The 21,536-nt window shown below is 40.1% G+C and overlaps 1 protein-coding gene across 1 annotated transcript; it reads right to left on the bottom strand.

The window, feature by feature from the left end:
- Positions 1-16,996: 16,996 nt before the first annotated feature.
- Positions 16,997-18,190, bottom strand: LOC110902060. The gene has a single exon (XM_022148799.1). It carries the CDS (start codon positions 18,188-18,190, stop codon positions 16,997-16,999), a length of 1,194 nt encoding a protein of 397 aa, XP_022004491.1.
- Between the last annotated feature and the right edge of the window lie 3,346 nt (positions 18,191-21,536).

The raw sequence follows: 21,536 nt of genomic DNA, 5'->3' as shown, positions 1-21,536 counted from the left end.
ATTAACCGGAATTAAATGAATTAAACAAAAAAACTGTCAATCTAACCGAATAAACCAAACCGATTAACTGAAAACTGATTGGTTAATAAACTGATTTGTAACAACTCCCCCACTTTCTTTCTTCTCCATTGCAGATCTAGATTCAGGAGGAAGAAGAAGGTGTGATTCTCGCTATTTTAGAGAAAGCGGTCAAATCACTCCAACGGTGATTCCATGTTTCTTCACATATAGGGCTGTAAACGAACCGAACAAACTCGAACTAGGCCTTGTTCGTGTTCGTTCGTTAAGGAAATAAATGTGTTCACGAACGGTTCATGAACACTTATCGAACGAGATTTTATGTTCCTGTTTGTTCATTATGGAAATGAGCATGTTCGCGAACGGTTCACAAACACAAATGAACACAAATAAATTTGGCGAACGCGACAAAGGATAAAGATAGATGGCCCAGAGAGTAGCACTCGAACTTGAATCCCTTATTGTGGAACAGATGTTGATCGTATTCGTGGATGTAAATAATGAGAAATGAAAGGGAAATGATGCATAAAGAAGGTGAAAGTGGGTTTCTTAGTTTAATTGTTAGGGAAATAAAATAAATAAAAGTTTAATAATATAAAAAGTACAAATAAAATATAATAAAGTACAAAAATCTTCAATTAAGACACAAACATACGAACATAAACGAACGCAAATCAACGAATGTTCACGAACACGTTCACCAAACCTTACCAAACGTTCACGAACACAATCGAACGAACGAGACCTCTGTTCATGTTCGTTCATTTAACTAATCGAATGAAATTTCTTGTTCATGTTCGTTCGTTTATTAAACGAACGAACATAAACGAACTTCCCGTCGAACGGTTCACAAACTGTTCGCTGAACATTCGGTTCGTTTACAGCCCTATTCACATAGTATAGCTAAATTTAATCACACCGCAAAAAGTTTATACATATACTTTCTTACTCATAGCATTTTTTTTGAACGGTGACTTTCTTTTTGAGTGACCTAATGTCACACCGCCTAAACGGCGGCACTAGCCAAGATTTGCCTAGACTACGCTGTCTTAACCGGGCCTGCGCTTGGTTGGTTAGACTTGGTTACGACGTTCCCCCGGAAACCGTACTGCCTCCACACGAGATGCTTCGCTGAAGTAACAGCCAGATGAAAACAGGGGTGCGGCTCATGATCAAACCCCCCTCGGTGGGTTTGTTACAATCATTGCCCAATATGCACCCCAATATGACACAAGTAGGAATTGAACTTGAGTCTCCATTAAAAACCAAAGTCTCCAACCACTAGGCCACAAGTGGGGGATTTCTTACTCATAGCTTTATACACTCATAGTCGCTCGTAAGTAACTTGAGTTATTCTTCCTCCCTTGTTAACTTCCAAAAGTCAACATATTCACATCATGTAGCCACTTCTCAATATTGGTTCTTAGGACTCATATATCAACACTTTAATATCTTTACCGGTGGTTTTAAGCGCTGTATCCCAATTCTTGGCCAGATGACCCGCTAGATAGTCTTAAAACATTGTTTCACTCTAGTGGGTTATACACCTTACTCCAACTTTCAAGATTCTGTTAGTTGCATAAGTTAACATCCCTTAAGTTCAACTTTAAACATTTAGACTAGCCTTAACAATAAATATGTTAAAAGGAATATATGAACATATATAATTATGTTTATTTTTTATCATCTTCAATTTAATATCTAATTTATTTTTTAATTTTTATGTTTTACATTTTTTGTTGTTATTGACATATTGGATGGGCTTATAAAATGGACATGGACATGGGCTAAGGAGTGTAGCTGCTTTGGGCTAAAGACTCAAGTTTTGGGCTGAAGACTAAAGATGTTCGTGGGCCTTGAAGACTGTCTTGAAGACTTGAAGAGACCGGGTATCATTCCGGGTTGTTCGCATAATGAGCATGGGCCTGGGTCTAGTATATAAAGACTCTTCAATTATTAGTCATTCACTCTCTATATTTACCGAGTTCACTTTGTTTCTCTCTAGGCGAAATAGGGGTTTGTGATTTTGATTCATCCTGAATCAAGATCTGTTGTATTTCCTGTTAGTTTCTAGAGCAGATTATCACATTGATAATATGTTGAGAGTTGGAGTGATTGTTATTGTATTCTTAGAGTTGTTTTAGTTGTCTGTTATAAATATTGGGAATAAAAGATTTGGTTTGGGTACAATCTTGTTCTAATCTTGTATAATCCATGTGTTTTGACAAGATATCATAGTTAGTCAATTATTTTTGTCTTTTAAAGGAAACCCACCAAAACTCATGTTTAAAACATAGCAAATCCTTAATTAGGTCAAATTTTCCTAAAATCCATCACCATTTGGTAGGCCTGGCCGAACTTGTTTTTTTTTTGAAGGTTAACTTTCATTGAAAACACAAAGGCACCCTATTCCAAGAAGGAATAGGAACCCGAAAACGAGTACATTTACATTACATTACAATTACACCATTTCTCCCAATCTAGATTTCCCCGACGCGTCCTGTATTTATACCAAAGAAAACCCAAAGCTTTGACGTCGGATATAATATCCGTCACTTTGACATCTTTATTTGAAAAAATCTTCTCATTTCGTGCTTTCCATAGTCTCCAGCTCGTGATAATGATAATGCCTTGTAAAACGATCTTCTTTTCACCACTAATACCATAAATCTCAAATGCCCAAACAATGTCTTTAACAGAAAACGCAAACATCGTAGGAACATGGCACCACAAAGAAATACCATGCCACACCCCCGCCGCGATAGCACATCCCGTTAGAATATGATCCATAGACTCTATACCATCATCACACAAGACGCACATATCATCATGAACCATAATGTTCCTCTTTTGCAACGCAATCTTAGTAGGAAGACGATCTAGAAAAGCTCGCCACATAAAAATATTGCATTTAGCCGGGACCCATTTACACCACTTAAAACCGAATCTCTCTTCATTACCTTTACCGCGAAGCCACCTTTTTGCCGAAGCAACCGAAAACTGATCAAATTTACTATCGTTCCAGCACCATTCATCCTTCCGCTCTGAAAAAGAAGTCTCGGCCAATCGGTTTTCCAGGTCCTGTCGAAGATCCTCCTCCTCCAAAGAGTCAAGAGCCCTTTCCAGCGCCACTTAATCACAATGCCTTGATCTGTGCGTTCACACCGGTTGAAAATGAAGCACTTCTTGTCTGTCTCCAATGCAAACAAACTCGGATAACAATCTTTTAAAGGAGCTTGGCAAAGCCAATGATCAAGCCAGAACCGAAGATCATTACCATCTCCCAGCCGGCCCTTTAACAGCCGAACTTGTCATCAATGGTTATGTTCTACGATTAATACCACCCAAGGAGATGCTTTTAACCTTTTTTTTAAAAGAGACTTTCATAAACCAACAGCCGAACCCGAAGACCAGGCCGGACCAAACAACAAACAAAGCTACATAATTACAAATTTACACCAATCATTCCACACTATGGAATGAAGAGACGACCTATGCTTCAACCAAAAGAAACCCACTGATCTAACTTCGCTGAAAACCTCTTCCATGTTAGCCCGAATACCTGAGAAAAACATCTTGTTCCTAGCCAGCCAAAGGCACCAACAAGCCGTGATGATAATACCTTGCACAATATTCTTTTCCACCGAACGCAGCCTACCGTACTTGTGGATTTCTAACAGGTCTTTAACCGACAAAGCGAAAATATTCGGAATGCGACACCATCGACTCACCTTTTGCCAAAGTAAAGAGGCAAACTGACAAGAGATGAAAAGATGATCGACAGTTTCATCTTCAAAGCCGCACAAAGGACATACTTCGACATCCGCCAATATACCTCTCACCACAAGAGCGTCATAAGAAGGAATACGGTTCAATTCCAATCTCCAAACAAAAATATTACATTTCAACGACACCCACTTACACCAGTCCAGCACGAAACAATTCGGGACGAGACTTCCGCGGATCAGAAGGTTCTTGACCGACTTCACAGAAAAACTGCCTATAGCATCACCCTTCCACATCCATTTGTCCCTACCAACCCCAAGCGAAACCGATGAAATCTTACCCGAAAGATCAGCCAGTTCAGTAATCTCAGCTGCCGTGTCGAGATCATGATGCTTTTAACCTACTAACATCAAGTTTTATCCATTACTTTTTAGCATATAACATTGCTTCTCTAGATTACCAAAACTCCTTACCTTTGAACATCATTTATAGTCTTTAACTTGTTTCCTTCAATTATTCATATTACACCACTATGTTTTCCTTATCCATTTTACACCACTATGTTTTCCTTATAGACAAAAGTTTATATCAATTATGAACGGTTTCGCTAATAAGCTAATAAAGAAACACAGATTCACTGTCGGGGTGATTGTGACCGTTTTCTCTGAGAGGATGGAGAATCACACCTTGTTCTTTCTCTTAAACCTAGATCTGCAATGGAGAAGAGAGAAAAGTGGGGATGTAGAGCTACAAAAATTGTGGCGGCTCCAACTTGTCTGCCCTAATAATGAGGTGAACACCTTTTTATATAGTTGACATGGGCCTCCCCTAACCTCAATGGGCCAAGACCGGTTAAGGGTTATATCTACAAGTCCCCAGCCCATTGTAGCATAAACTACATCGAATGGGCCTCACTTTGGGTTAGTAAGCAATAATAATAACTGAAGACTCAAAAACCAGTCTGTCCGACTTGGTAGAGTTAAAACTTCAGATGACCAAGCAATGAACCTGCAAGATCACAAGGAAACAACACACCGTTAGCCTCGTCATAGGGAGGGGGGCCTCTCTGTGACCAAGCTCGGGCGTGAGAATAAGTAATTGTGAGGAGAAAGTAGGTCAGGGAGAGAGAGAGAGGAGAGTTTAGGGTGAGAGAATAGCAGTTACCCGTTTTTGGAGGTTTGAGTAGGGTATTTATAGTCTTTGGGTGTGCTGATGTGGCAAGTTAGTTAGGGTCGGACTAGTCACTATCATGGCAGTTATGCTTGTGGGGCCCAGTTTGTTATGGCGTATCACTATATTCGTTCGTTTCGTTTGTGGCTAAGGATCGGTCCGACCTTGTGTATTATGGCTCGGCTTTATGTCTGAAGATGATTCGGTCCGACTAAGGACGTATCCTCATCAAGTCCCCCTAGTTCGTAGTGTTTGTTTAGCAAAAACTTCGAACTATTTGTCGGGGTGTTTTGAGGTCCGGGGTTTTCGTTGGCGGTTTTTATCGATTTCAAAATTTTAAATTGGGCGGTGACCTAGGTTTGGTGACCGTCGGTTTACTTTAGTTTTTCCCTCTTGACGTGACGCTTGATGCACGTCAGTTATCATAACGTGTCATCTTTCTATTGGATTTCTTTGAGGCGGTGTACTTCACCTATAAAAAGGGGCGAGAAAACGACTTTTTGTTTTCACTTTTTATCTCATCTTCTTTACCTCCCCTTCTTCTTCTTCTTTGAGGTGAAATCGATTCGTTCAAACAGGTCAGTATCCTTCTCACTTACCATGGCGAATAAAAGCAACCTGTCTGGCTGCTTTAACATTTTGACTCAAAAAGGTTTAGACTGGTACACAGATAGCTATGCGATTCCCGCATCGTTACACCCTGTTCTTCCGAAAAAGAATACGCCTATCTACCCTTTCGTTCATGGCAAGATAGGGATTTATACTCGTCTTTTTGACTACTGCAACTATCGTCTTCCTCTGACGAAGTTCTTGGTCGGAGTTTTGCTGTTCCATGAGGTTCACCTAACTCAGATGAACCCTTTTGGCCTTGCCAAGGTGTGTCATTTTGAGTTGGCTTGTCGTGGTTTGGGGTCCGATCCGGATTTGGATGTGTTCCGGGCTTTTTACAAGGTGAACCGGTCCGGCAACTGGTATACTTTTGAAGTCAGAGATAAGAATTCTTGCTATTACACGTGGATTACAACAAGTATTAAAGACTGGAAGGATCACTTTTTCTTGGTTGATGACCGGTGCGTTCCGGAGTTCATGACATGGAGGTTGAAGAAGTCGAAACTCCCGTCTCCTCTTCCCGAAGACTTCGAATATAATACAAAGTTGTATGCTGATTTGATTAAGGAGGCCGGACGCATACAGAAATATCCTGAACACATCCTTGTCATGGGGCGGATCAGCACGATTTGGGCCGAACCGGAGTGGTATCCTACCCTCCGATGGAACAAAGAGGGTCAGTTGTGCGGTGCTTTCCGTATTTACGTTGATTGTTTTATTTCTCTTTTCTCGTTTGATATTTCTGTTGGGTAATAGATATTATTCACCGTTTGTCTTCTTGTGCAGCTATGGGCTTAAAAGAAGCTTTACGGTTGAAATCTTTCGACTCCAAGGAGCTAGACATTCGAGCTACCAAAACTCCGAAAGGTGATCCTCCGTATTTGCACCTTGTGCATGAAAATCTTTATCCGATTCGTGAGCCCGAAGCTCCTGGTGATCAGGGTGGTTCGGCGGCTCGAGATGATTTGGCGGCTTAAGGTGGTTCGGGTTCTGCCCCCGTAGCGAGGGTGCTGAATGTTGCTCCGGTTCAGGCGATAGTTACGGTTGATGATGCTAAGGCACGTAAAACCAGTTCAATAGGGACGAAGGGTTCTGGTTCTAAATTTGTGATCGAGGATGAAGGGGTCCATCTTTCCGTTGGGGATGCCGAGACGCATGTTAGTGGTGAAAAAGGAGGTGATGGCAGGAATGAGGACGAGGATGACGAAGGAGATGAGAGAGAACGCCCTCAGGTTAGCCTAAAAAGAAAACGGGCTGCTTTGACCAAAGCTGATCCGAAGCCCAAGCAAGTGAAGAGGAAGAAGGCAGAATTCAAGACTATTACACTTGACGATGATGACCAAGTTACCGAGTTCTCTACTGCCGGAGGCATACTGGAAAATTTAGATGCCCATCTCCACGGGGGTCGCACTCCACGGGATCACCTGTTAAAAACTTCATTAAGTCCGTTGTCTTTTGGCGGAGGTGGTGTTAGGGTTGTTAGTGACATACGTACGTCCGATTCCAAGAAAACCGAACCTTCTCCTTCGGGTAAGTTCACTACGAGGGTCGCATCTAATGTATCTAGGCCGAGCCCTTCGCCAGTTGGTGGTGGGGACAGTGCCTCTTCTTCTCCTTTATGGTATGACACTGAAGCTGTGTTCTTATCCCGGGAGTTAGGTTCGGGTGGTATTGAAGACATGGATTCGGCTCACGCGTTGGAAAAGTACGTACCAGAGTGGTCACTGGTGAACAAAGACAGGATTGTGGCCGCTCTTACAGCCAAGATGTCTTTATTTCATTTAGGAACCCCTGCCGAACATTCTCACTACCGCAAGATGAGCGGGCCAGAGCTTGGGAATGCCTTGATGCTGAACCAGGCTCAATCGAATTCTCTGGTGGTAGAGACATATAAGCGCTGGGTTGAATCGGAGTCGTCGTGTCACAAGCTTAAGCGTGAAATCGCTAATTTAAAGAGTGAGAGTGAGGTTCGATCAAAGACGAAACAGGAGCTGGTTTCCCTTCGATCTCAAGTTGAACGTTTGAAAGGACAAGTTTTGGAGGCGAAATAGGTCAATAAATCTTCCCAAGCTTCGGCCGCATCTGCCCATGAGGCTCGGGATAAAACTCTCCAGGACTTGGAAGCTTTTAAGGAAAAATTCGCCGATTTGGAGAAAAAACAAGTTAGCTCGGAGGAGAGGCATGCAGCGGAATTGAAAGAGATGCAAACGTCGTACGATCAGCTCCTGGCCGATTACCATCGCTTGATAACTGGTACGTTTTTCGGACTACTTTTGTATATATATTCTTTATCTTACCGAATTTTTACCTCTTCTTCAGCGAAAGGTGAACTTGAGAGAGCTCGTGATAGGGCCGTCGAGTCACATAAAACAGTGATTGATGAAGCAAAGGGAATGTTATCCTGCTGCGATACCGAGATGGTTGAGCTTTATGCCCAGATGTCGGAGCTTATGCTTATGAAGCAATGGTTTCTGACGGAGGGAGTTGCTTGGGTTGTCAAGTTGGTTCAGAAGAGTCCCAAGCTGGAGAAGGTCGATGCTGATCTTGTTAACAGCGTTAATGTGGTAGGGGCGAACGAGGGAATCAAACAGGGCTTCAAGGCAGCCCACGATTCGGTTCGCTCTGTTGAAGAAGTTCCCGGTTATGATGAAGGAGCTCAGGCCACACTGGATGCTGCGGTAAAAGCCTTTGATGAACTCGAGATCTCCGTTCTTGGAAAGGTTGCGGATTTGATAGACAAGCCTTTGCACGTCATTCAACAAAGGAGCAAACTTCCTATTGTTGAAGAGGATGACGATGTAATTGAAGTTTAGTACTTTTACTATGTAATCGTACAATGTTTCCTTTTCTTTTTAGGCATGTCATTAATACAATCTTATTTTGTCTAGAATATTTTGATCGACATGTTTTTTGCATAGGGTCGTAACTTTCTGATAATTTAGACATTCATTCCTGGCTACTTAGTTTTTAGTTTGTGTCACGACCCCCGACCCCCTCTAGCCGGAATCGGTGCCATGAGCAGTCCAGTGGTACCGGTGATTATTTTGAAAAACATTGCAGCGGAAATTTCATCAGGACCGTGAGTTAGGAAAAATATCAGAGTTTAGAAACACCGGATTTTATTTAAAAAGATGGAATAAATTCCATGTTTTACAAAGGTAGCTTTTAATAAAAGCAATATTTCTTAATTTGAAAATAAGCCACTTCTTGAAGTCCTTCAGTGTCGGATCCAATCCTTACTCCAATCTATTGTAATTACCTGAAACGCGTTTTAAAAAGATTTTGTCAGCGGGAAATACTGAGTGAATTATTCATTTTACTGAAAACGACACATCTGTTATAATTTACAGTATTAAGAGTTTTTACATATGTTTATTATCAACCAACATTCAAGAATAGGTATTTGTCACAGACCAGCTCTGTGACTGTGGTCATATCACCATTGGCTGTCCCAATGAGTGACGTATGTCACATTTAGGCTCGCCCACCTAATGGGAAGGAAACAATAATAACAATATTGTGCACAATACCCCACATACCGGCTGTAATTTGGTGATTACATAACTTAATCACTGTAATTATAACTTTGAAAAATGGTTTGGAGTATTGTAAAACATTTAACAGCTCACAAACGGTGAGAAAAGAGTTTATAAAAGAAGAATAACTCACTAATCATCATGCAGGATTGAGTTAACAAACTTCTTGATTCTACTTTTCCCGATAATTAAGCATGTACTTTATTATTCTGGATCTTCTGATGATTTAATAGTTTGTTTGATTGTAAGGGTGTAGTTGGGAGTGTTTTTGGTGGTTTAACAGAATAGAATACGTATTGGTGTAAAACCCAAATCAAACCTTAACGGTAGTCATGAGATTCGAACCTTAACGAATTTCACAAAACCGGGTTAATGATCAATACAGCTTTTACGATAACTCACGAGATCAAATTCTCCAAATAAATGACAAAGTGCAATACTTCAACTCATTTATCGTATTAACGACAAACGACAAAGTATAATACTTCAACTCATTTATCGAATTATCGACAAACGACAAAGTATAATGCTTCAACTCATTTATCGAATTATCGACAAACGACAAAGCATAACCCAATGTGGGCGGCACTTAGACATTCTTTGGATATATTGATTGCTCGGAAAATGAATCGTAATAGCGATCGAGTTATTACCCTGTTATTGCGGCAGAATTTCGAGATTAGGTGGGTTTTTGTAGTATTTCGACGATATCTGGGTGTATGAATTGAATTTTACCGTCGAACCAACGCAGGAAATCAAGTGCCAAACTCCTCTATTTATACTGGAAAAACGGCGCGCTCGCGTGTCACGACAGGGAAACCTGGTCCTGGCGCGTGGCGCGAGAGGTCACTTTTAATATGGTGTTGCCACGCGTCTCAGTAGCTTGGGTGAGTCGACGGTTTGTTAAAATTCAATTTCTATCGAAAACAGTTTGGATAATACTAACTAGGAAATACCCCCCCTGAGTTTTAGGGGCCCTGATCCTGATTCCGATTGTTCTGAAAATTTTAGGGGTCATGCAGTATCACTTGGGGGTCTCAATTAGGGTTTCCTATTGGACAAAATATAATAAGAAATAATAGTTTTGGTGAGAGTTGTTACATCCTCCCCACCTTAATAAAAATCTCGTCCTCGAGATTTGAACTATGATATTTTCTTGGGGTTATGTTTCTTCTTTTAATTAAGAGGAATAATGTAGCGTGGAATGGAATCAAATGATATTCTGAGGGGTATGAAAATTTAAAAATGATTTATAGAAACAATTGGTTTTAATATTCGAAATGAACTTACTTTGATCAATTGAGGGAGATTCTGAATGGATAGATATTTATTTGTGAATGGAAGTATGGAAAATGATTTGTTAATGATTATCCGAAAATCAATATCGTTTACTTAAATGGTACTGAACAACAGGATTTAGTGTATTGTAATCTGAGTACATAATTGTACCAAGAATATGACAAATCAAACGAATGACTCATGAATAGGGTTTAACACAGGTTACAGCTCTATTCGGATGCTACAAAGTGTTTGTAATGATTGAAAGAAATGATGACCGAATAAATTCACCGTTTTTGAAATTGTGAGTTTCAAGGAAGCGAATCTAGATATTTCAAAAGATGAAATGTTCAAACGAATGAGATGAAATGGTATAGTTTTTCAAGGTGATTGGGTTCAAGCCAAAAGATATATGATCTATAGATTCTTAAAATGAATGTGAAGAACTTTTTGGAATTAGTAAAATTCTTTGTCAGAAGAAAACTTACCTTGATTGGTACCTAAAGAAAATTTAAGATTGACCGGTTCAAAATGAAATGAAAACATGAAAATGATTCGTCAAATATTGAATTATGATATGAGAAAATCAATGTGCTGAGATGGGTGATTTATAAGAATACATGAAAAGACAAATGAAGTTAGAGTATTTTTGTTTTAATACACAATTGTATTTAGATGATTTTAATCAAAATATTTGATTTAAAGATAGGTGATATTTTGATTTACTAAATACCTTTTCCTTTTATGTTATCATAAAGTAGAATAATACATAAATATAGATAGGTTTAAAATATCAAAAACCCGTAATAGTTTTGATAAAATTATGATATATGTTTTATAAATAGGTTTACCCAATATTCTAGAATTCATGATTATTATTTTTAAAATCAAGTATGTTTACTATAAGATTAGGGTATCATGAAAGTAGAAATGTTTATTTTAATATCGAGCATACTTAAATATTGGTTTGCGTAAATGACATTTGATATTTTAATATGTATATATTATAAAAGAATATTTCTATAAGTATTTAATAGTTGTGAAATATTAATTAAGATGATCATTTATTTATAATATGTTTTGTTCATGAATGCTTAGACAATTATTTAGATAATTTTGTTCGTCCCTTTAATTATTTTTATGAAAATATATTTTCTCTTTACAGTACGAAGTATATATATTTCTATATATAATATAAAAATATTTTTACATGTAATTGAAATTTACTAACTAAGTATGATGACTTAATTTATATATAGTAAATAGTTATTATCATGGTTGGATATTGGTTAGTGCTGCCTTGTTTAAGCATAGGTGATCAGTCCATGCCTAACTAAGGCTAGGCTATCCAATACCTGTCTTTGACAATAACCCTAGTATTTTAAAATAATACTAACACTATCACTATTAATATTATTACTAATAATAAAATTAATATAAATTACCAATAATAAATAACTAAATAAAACTAAAATGAGAGTATATCTCAAACATAATTTTATATGTAAAATATAAATTCTGCACCTCAATGGTTTTAACAAGAATTTTAAATATAGTAATACTATATTATAAATTAGGTAATTACTTATGTAAGTTTCCATATAAATTAAATAAAATTTATATTTTAAATTTATATAATGTTTTTCGATCAATGATGATAATAAATATCACGAAAGGCTCGATTGATGCTGTAAGAACTATTAAGAGATACACGGAAATAGGACATGAAATGGGGTATCCTTATCTTAGCACATAATTGTGTTAAGATTGTTTGTATAGAATAAATCAACAAAGCGGATTCAAAATAAGTAAATAACTAAATAATTAATCCGAGATTAGCGCAAGCTTCAGATTTTGTGAAAACGTCACCACAAGGTGATCGTGATTTAAAGAAAATGATTCAATGAAGTTGAAGACCAACCAGCATGTTATAGTTCAAGAAAATTGAGGTGCTTGTTGGGATTATTTTGAATATGATGGCTTCAATTCATCATATGGGACTTTGAATGGAATATGTATTGCGAGCAAGTTAACTGATTTTGAATAAACCGAGTTTGAATAAGAAAGTTCGAACATGATCACAATAAAACCATGTATACCTTTCAAAAGAAAATCGAGTTTTTTCAAGAAACTCATTGCTTTGATATTAGAGAGTCATTGCTTTGTAAAAACGTGGTTTACAATGCAAAGATCAAGTATAGTGAAATGATATTTGAACTTTTGATAAAACAACAAATTGGAATGTTGCCCTCCTATGGTTTTTATAACTCAAATGAACCATATGCGCAACAAACAGTGCATGTGTAACGTGTGGATTTACCAAGAAATGAAATGGATCAATATTTGTTGCTATGAAAGAAATCCTCATGGTATGATTATCAGTAAAAGAAGTGGAAAACACGAGAGTCAACTCTTTATAGGCAGAAGTCAGAATTGCAATGAAAGAAATATAAGAACTTCTTTATCTGGAATTTCGTGTGATAACTATTGTTAAATGACATTTTCAGAGAATGCCGAATGAAGGGAAATGAAATAGGGAATTTGCAAAATTATATGACTTCTTTTATAGTGCTAATAATTATGACTCAGGTTAGACTATGCACCGATGTTTGTGAAATATTGTACCTCACCGAGATTTTGATCGGTTGTAAGATCATGTGGCAAAATACCGCTTTTTGATTAGTAGTACTTTCACCGACGGAACTAATATTGGTGTCATCGTGCCTAATTTATATTTTTCAAAGGTCTTGCCTTGGAAGTTGTGTGTGATAAACTTTGACTGTGGACGTATAATTTTAAGTTTCATGTGTTTTCTTGTGCATTAGCACAACTTGACATGCTTCTTACTTGCGTTCATAATTTATGGCGTTAATAATTTATGGTAACGTATTGGTAATTCTTATATTTTTGATGGTGTCCCAACTTAATGGGTTTCCATTTATTATTGTTGCTCGAGTTACAAGGTAGATGATCAAACAAAATAATGTTTGATATCGATATAGGTAAGAGATTCTTGATAAAAGATTCTAAATTTATTATTGACACATATACTTGTGCTTTATCCCTAATTATCAATTGTTATGGCTTTTGAAATTTCTTATAGATATACATATCTATATAATCATATATTTTACATGCTGTAATATACATACCCTTTATAAGGTTAATGTATTTAACAGATTCTTATTTCCAAAAACAAGTCTGATATCAGGCCATGATACTTATTTAGGGAAATCTTGTCACTTGTTTGACATTTTATATACCCCATCTTACCCGGTTCGCGCCGGAGAGGTAATCTCAGTATATCCGGACAAGCTGGAGAGTCTGCTACTCTATACCCAGTTTTGCTGGAGAAAATTTTCTATTTCCCATAAATAGGATCTTTTCAAGATTTTAAAAGTGTCTCTTTTATTAGGACTTTTATCCAGAATCAAGGAAATTTGTATTCCCATAACATATCTTATTCTAGACCAAATAATATCAATAAGCAAGAATAAATAGCAATTAAGGGCTATTGCCTGCTAACCGTCATTCTTATGACATACCAGTATTCATTACATTATACTTATATAAGTAATTTACCTTAAAGTTTATTTTAAGGCAAAATTCTTAAGTTCAAGTCTAAATATCATTCAGAATGTTATCAGATAATATTAAGTTTCTAACTTTCCGTTTAAGCTTAGGTATTATTATTATAACACCTACTTGCTCTTAAACAAGTGGCTTAGTTTATACTAAGGCATCTTTTCTTATGTTCATGTCTAAATTCTATCAGATGTGCTACCAGTTAATAGCAATCTCCTAACTTTTTTATTTAAGTATTGTTATCACAACACTTATAGGCTTAAAGCAGTGGCTTAGCTCTGATACCACCTTCTGTCACGACCCCCGACCCCCTCTAGCCGGAATCGGTGCCGTGAGCAGTCCAGTGGTACCGGTGATTATTTTGAAAAACATTGCAGAGGAAATTTCATCAGGACCGTGAGTTAGGAAAAATATCAGAGTTTAGAAACACCGGATTTTATTTAAAAAGATGGAATAAATTCCATGTTTTACAAAGGTAGCTTTTAATAAAAGCAATATTTCTTAATTTGAAAATAAGCCACTTCTTGAAGTCCTTCAGTGTCGGATCCATTCCTTACTCCAATCTATTGTAATTACCTGAAACACGTTTTAAAAAGATTTTGTCAGCGGGAAATACTGAGTGAATTATTCATTTTACTGAAAACGACACATTTGTTATAATTTACAGTATTAAGAGTTTTTACATATGTTTATTATCAACCAACATTCAAGAATAGGTATTTGTCACAGACCAGCTCTGTGACTGTGGTCATATCACCATTGGCTGTCCCAATGAGTGACGTATGTCACATTTAGGCTCGCCCACCTAATGTGAAGGAAACAATAATAACAATATTGTGCACAATACCCCACATACCGGCTGTAATTTGGTGATTACATAACTTAATCACTGTAATTATAACTTTGAAAAATGGTTTGGAGTATTGTAAAACATTTAACAGCTCACAAACGGTGAGAAAAGAGTTTATAAAAGAAGAATAACTCACTAGTCATCATGCAGGATTGAGTTAACAAACTTCTTGATTCTACTTTTCCCGATAATTAAGCATGTACTTTATTATTCTGGATCTTCTGATGATTTAATAGTTTGTTTGATTGTAAGGGTGTAGTTGGGAGTGTTTTTGGTGGTTTAACAGAATAGAATACGTATTGGTGTAAAACCCAAATCAAACCTTAACGGTAGTCATGAGATTCGAACCTTAACGAATTTCACAAAACCGGGTTAATGATCAATACAGCTTTTACGATAACTCACGAGATCAAATTCTCCAAATAAATGACAAAGTGCAATACTTCAACTCATTTATCGTATTAACGACAAACGACAAAGTATAATACTTCAACTCATTTATCGAATTATCGACAAACGACAAAGTATAATGCTTCAACTCATTTATCGAATTATCGACAAACGACAAAGCATAACCCAATGTGGGCGGCACTTAGACATTCTTTGGATATATTGATTGCTCGGAAAATGAATCGTAATAGCGATCGAGTTATTACCCTGTTATTGCGGCAGAATTTCGAGATTAGGTGGGTTTTTGTAGTATTTCGACGATATCTGGGTGTATGAATTGAATTTTACCGTCGAACCAACGCAGGAAATCAAGTGCCAAACTCCTCTATTTATACTGGAAAAACGGCGCGCTCGCGTGTCACGACAGGGAAACCTGGTCCTGGCGCGTGGCGCGAGAGGTCACTTTTAATATGGTGTTGCCACGCGTCTCAGTAGCTTGGGTGAGTCGACGGTTTGTTAAAATTCAATTTCTATCGAAAACAGTTTGGATAATACTAACTAGGAAATACCCCCCCCCCCTGAGTTTTAGGGGCCCTGATCCTGATTCCGATTGTTCTGAAAATTTTAGGGGTCATGCAGTATCACTTGGGGGTCTCAATTAGGGTTTCCTATTGGACAAAATATAATAAGAAATAATAGTTTTGGTGAGAGTTGTTACAGTTTGCGTCCAAACTTTTTACTACTTGCCCAGGATTTGTTTCTCAATTCACTTAGGTGACTGAGTTTAAGTAAGTTTTAGCGATCGCACCGAATTGGGGGCGCTTCGCCTGCTTAATAGATTTTAATATTTTTAGAACTATTTAAGCCTTCTCGATCGGCGCGAGGCATGGGTCGAGGCCCGTTTGTGCACATTTTTTGATATCGTTCGAACTTACACGAATGTTACGCCTTTCATTTATGAAAGTAAAGATCGCTTTATTTGATTATCTTAATCATAGATCTGGGGAAAAACCCTCCCGGTTACATGGAAATTATAAAGTTCGTTCGGGGAAAACCCTCCCGGTTACAAGGAAATTTAAAATAACATTAAGAAAACAGTGATCCTTTTTTTAGCCGTACTTGGCTGTTTACATGAAACATTTCTTTAGGTGCACCCCGTTCCATGTCCTGGGGGTTGGGGTTTCGTCTATTTTTTCCAACAAGTACGAGCCCTTTTCACTGGCTTCTTTGACTCGGTACGGCCCTTCCCATTTCGGGGTTAATTTGCCAGGGGCTTCGGCACGGCTTGCATCATTGTTTTAGAGCACAAAATCTCCGATTTTGAATTTGTAGAGCTTGGTGCGAGCGTTGTAGTACTTCTCGATTTTCTTTTTGTATCGGGCTTCCTTGACCGCCGTGATGTTCTGACGCTCTTCTAATAGATCGAGATTAGATCGAAGCTCCTGCTCGTTCTCCTCCCAATTTTTGCATCTTTGATTCGGGAGTCCGATCTCTGCAGGGATTACAGCCTCGGTGACGTACGTAAGGCTGAAAGGCGTCTCCCCATTGCTAGTCTTGTGCAACGTTCGGTGGGCCCATAGGACATTTGGCAATTCATCCGCCCAACCTTTGCCTTCATACCCCAGTCTTCTTTTTATCCCATTAACAATTCTTTGATTTATCTGCTCGACTTGCCCGTTCCCCTAGGGGTGAGCAACCGAGGAAAAGACTTGGTTTATCTTCAGACTTTCACACCAGCGCTTGAATGGGTTCTCCGCAAATTGTTTTGCGTTGTCGCTCACAATGTAGAGTGGCAGGCCGAAACGGCACACAATTTGCTCCCAGAAAAATCTCGTTACATTGTAACCGGAGATAACTGTAAATGGCCGAGCCTCCACCCATTTGTGAAGTAGTCTACTGCGACCAACAAATACTGAGCACTCCCGCTTGATCGTGGAAAGGGGCCGACTATGTCGACGCCCCACTTCTGGAAAGGCCATGTTGCGGTTACTGGTATCATTTCGTTCTTAGCCCGAAGGCTTATCGGTGCATGCCTTTGACACTCATTACATTGCTGAAGCTCTTTGACCGCACTCTCGTGCATCCCGGGCCAGTAATACCCTGCGTTTTTGACCTTGGTCACTATCATTTTTGGTCCGGCGTGAATGCCGCAGATGCCATAATGTATTTCCCTGATGATGTAACTTGCTTGCTCCGGGTCAAGACATTTCAGCAATGGTCCGAGAAAGGTCTTTCGATACAAGCCTCCGTCCTGCATCTGATACTGTAGGGAGTTGATTTGAATCTTTCTTGCTTCTGCTTTATCGACTGGTAAGACGTCGTGTACTAGATAGTTGATAATAGGCGTCATCCATGTTTGGGTCGGAGCTTCTACTTGCATAACATGGGGGGTAGCAATCGAAGGTGTGGTTAACACTTCTACCCTTACTTCCTTTGCCAGGTGACTGAATGACACGGATGCCAATTTGCTTAATGCGTCAGCCTTTTTGTTTTTACTTCGAGGGACGTGCTCGACTTTGCATGATTCGAACAATGCCATAATTTGCTTTACCTGTTCGAGGTATTCGATCATGTTGGCTTCCCTTGCTTCGTACTCCCCGTTCACCTGATTTGCCACGAGTAATGAGTCTACATGAGCTTCGACGTTTTTTGCTCCGACTTTGACCGCCAGACGTAACCCTGCCAACAAGGCCTCGTACTCGGCTTCGTTATTGGAGCTTTTGAACTCTAATCGGAGCGCATACGTCATATCCACGCCTTCCAGATCGGTGAGAATTAAACCTGCCCCTGACCCTTCGGAACTCGAAGCTCCGTCTGTGTATAGGGTCCATGGTTTGCTTGGAGCTTTTTCGATTTCTTCGACGACTTTTTCTTCCGGCATTTCTACTAGGAAATCAGCTATCACTTGCCCTTTCAAGGGTCCCTTGGTTCTGAAGGTAATATTGAACGCACCCAGCTCGATTGCCCACTTTGCCATACGACCCGAAACTTCGGGTCTTCGGAGAACATGTTGGATTCTTTGATCCATTCGTACCTCGATTGGGTGAGCCTGAAACTATCGACGAAGCCTTCTTGAAGCATGAACCAGCGCTAGGGCTAGCTTTTCCAGGCTTAAGTACCTTGTCTCATAATCTTTCAATGTTCGGCTCACATAATAAATGGGGATTTGCGCCCCGGTTCGGTGAGCAACAAGTACTGCACTAATGGCTCCATATGACGCAGCCAGGTAAACCGTCAACACTTCGTCTTTTTCTGGTACAGTGAGCGTTGGTAAAGCACCGAGGCAAGCTTTAAGCTCTTCGAAAGCTCGTGCGGCTTCTTCGGTCCATTTGAACTCCGATCTAAAGCTTTTTCTGAGCACATCCATGAATGGGAGAGATCTGTCTGCTGCTTTTGATAGGAACCGATGGAGAGCGGCTAATCGTCCATTTAAGGACTGAATTTCTTTAACCGACATCGGAGCTTTCATTGTAAGAACAACATCAATCTTGTCTGGGTTGGCCCGTAAACCTCTTGATCCGACCATGACCCCGAGGAACTTTCCTTCTTCCACTCCGAACGTACATTTTTTGGGGTTTAGCTTCATGTTAATGCTTCGGAGCCGGGTAAAGGTTTCGAGTATATCCTTCAGCATGGTAGCTTCGTCATGACTCTTGATCACTATATCATCGATGTACACTTCTAAGTTCCGTTCGATCTGTTCTTTGAAGGCTTTGTTCATTAGACGCTGGTATGTAGCTCCGGCGTTTTTTAACCCGAATGGCATCTTAGTGAAGCAATAGACTCCTTCGTTGGTAACAAACGCTGTCTTGTCTTCGTCCTCAATTGCCATTTGTATCTGGTGGTACCCTTTGTAAGCATCTAGGAAGCATTTTAACCTGAACGTGGCGACGGAGTCGATCTTCTCGTTGATTTCTGGTAATGGAAAACAATCCTTGGGGCATGCATCATTTAGGTCAGTGAAATCGATGCACATTCGCCAGGAGTTATCCTTTTTACGTACCATGACTGGGTTCGATACCCATGTTTGATACCGGACTTCTCGAATGATTCCGGCGTCCAGGAGACTCTTCACATCCTTCGCAATTGCCTTGGCTCGATCCGGTGCCATATGCCTTTTTCTTTGTGCTATTGGCTTGATTGACTCCTTTACATTCAAGTGGTGCTGGGCCATGGAGCGGGGAACCCCTTGCATGTCAGAGTGCTTCCATGCAAAGACATCAATTGAATTACTCAACAGTTCCCACATGAGTTTCTTTGTTCGTTTTGGGAGCTGGGCACCGATAGCCACCTGCTGTTCAGGATAATCCGGATTGATTGCCCAGAGTTCTGTGGGTACTTCGGACTTTTTGGAGCTTGTTTCTGCCGCATGTCTTACTTCGGCTACAAATGAATTTGACTCTGACAGTGTAGTGGCGACGCCTGCTTCGGTGGGAAATTTAAGGGCACCATGTATTGTAGAAATGATTGCTCCGAGAGCTCGTAACCCGGGTCGCCCGAGTATTATGTTGTGTGAAGAATGAGTTCGGACAACCAGAAAGGTTAATTGTACGGTTCTACTCTTGTTATCGTCTTTGAATGTGGTCGGGAGAGTAATCTGCCCTATCGGACGAACTACCTCTCCTGAGAAACTTATCAGAGGAGTAGACACCTCGATCAACTTCTTTTTTGTTTGGGGATTCAGCTGTTGGAAACATTGTAGATACATTATCTCAAGGGCACTTCCTCCATCCACATAGATCCGCCGGACCAAGTGTCCTGCGATTATGGCTGATATCGTGATTGGTCTGTCTCGAGCATCTTCCGGATCAATCGGAGGGAAGTATGTGGGCTGGTGCATCCATGTTGTCATATGCTGGTTTGACCGTTTTACCCATCTTGGTTTGGTAGACCGGATCATATTGATTCCGGCCTCGGTGTTTGGGTTATCGTTTACTGTCGCGGGCTTCTTCCCATCCTTTACCTCTTTTACCAGATGAGAAAGTTTACCGGACCGTACGGCTTTTTCAATCTCTTGTTTTAATGCCCAACATTCATCAGTTGTATGCCCTTTGTCTCGGTGGTACTCGCAGTACTTCTTGGAGTGCTTATCCGAAGTGGGTCGCTGCTTTGATGGTGTAGGAAACCGAGTGGTTTCCGTACTGAGGATTTCGCTCGGCGACTTTGTTAGCTCGGAGAAAGTGTTGAATCGCACTTTTCCTGTCCGGAAGCTGCTTCGATCGGATTTTTGATACGGACCGCGGCTTCTGTTCCAATTGTTGTTTCTATCTTTTGGTGGTGATGCGTTCCTTCTCCATGACGTGGTTCGAGCTTTAGAATTTCTAGCGGTTGTTTCGTTCGGCTGACCACAGGCACTCTTCCCCCGAACAAAAGCTCGAGCTTGTTCCATAAGTATCTCCATAGTTTTTGGGAGATCTTCATGGAGCTTTTCCACCAACTGATTGTTCCGTACCCCATGACAAAATCCAGAGACCCGGAGCTGGCCGACTGCTCCGCTTATTTGCATGCTCTCTCGGTTGAAGCGATCTATGAAGTCTTCTACGGACTCTCCGCCGCGGCGCTTTATGTGGTGTACCTCAGTAATGTCTTTCTTGCAGCGACGCTGCTGGCAAAAGTTTTGCAGGAATATACGCCGAAAATCCTCAAAATGATCAATCGACCCTTCTAGAAACCCATCGAACCATACTCTGGCTGATCCAGTGAGAGTTTGAGCGAACATGTGACACCGGGCCGACATGGGCCATTGTTCGACCTTAGCTGCTCCGGCAAACGCAAACATGTGGTCGTCCGGATCGGACGTACCATCATAAAATTTCAAAGTGGGGGGCATTTTCAACTTAGCCGGGAGTGGGGCATTAACAATCCGCATCGTGAACTTTGACTGAGAAGTCATAGATGTGGGATGATACGGCATGATCAGCTCCTGATCCTGAGGGTTTAAGCCCATAGATCCCTGGCGAAACAGGTCGTTAAGACCGTCATTCATTGGAGCATTTGTAAACGAGGAGAATTGTGCAACACATGTAATGGGAGTAGGGATTACAGAACTTACCGTGGATCCAGAGGTGAGAGCGCCGATAGAAACGGGATTGCCTCCTGGATACACGCTGCTGAACAAGTTCGTGCGGAGACTCTGCAACATCTCTTCTCGCTGCTGTTGCTGCTGCTGTTGTAGCTGTCGTAACAAATCGGCGTTCCGTAATAGGAAGGCATTGTCGAAAACTGGTAACGGTGTTGCATCTGGAGCGGTAACCGAGAGTGTTGTGACAGAGCTCGCGATTACGGAACTTGCAGCTGGAGGTACTGATACTGAACCGGCTGAGACCGCTGCAGCAACTGCTGTTGGAGCAGTTGTGGAGGAGACGTTTCCTTCC

The sequence above is a fragment of the Helianthus annuus genome, chromosome 8 (genome assembly GCF_002127325.2).
Source record: "Helianthus annuus cultivar XRQ/B chromosome 8, HanXRQr2.0-SUNRISE, whole genome shotgun sequence".
Classification (NCBI taxonomy): domain Eukaryota; kingdom Viridiplantae; phylum Streptophyta; class Magnoliopsida; order Asterales; family Asteraceae; genus Helianthus; species Helianthus annuus.
Note: the sequence above shows the minus strand (reverse complement) of the source record. Positions and strands in the feature narration are given on the sequence as shown.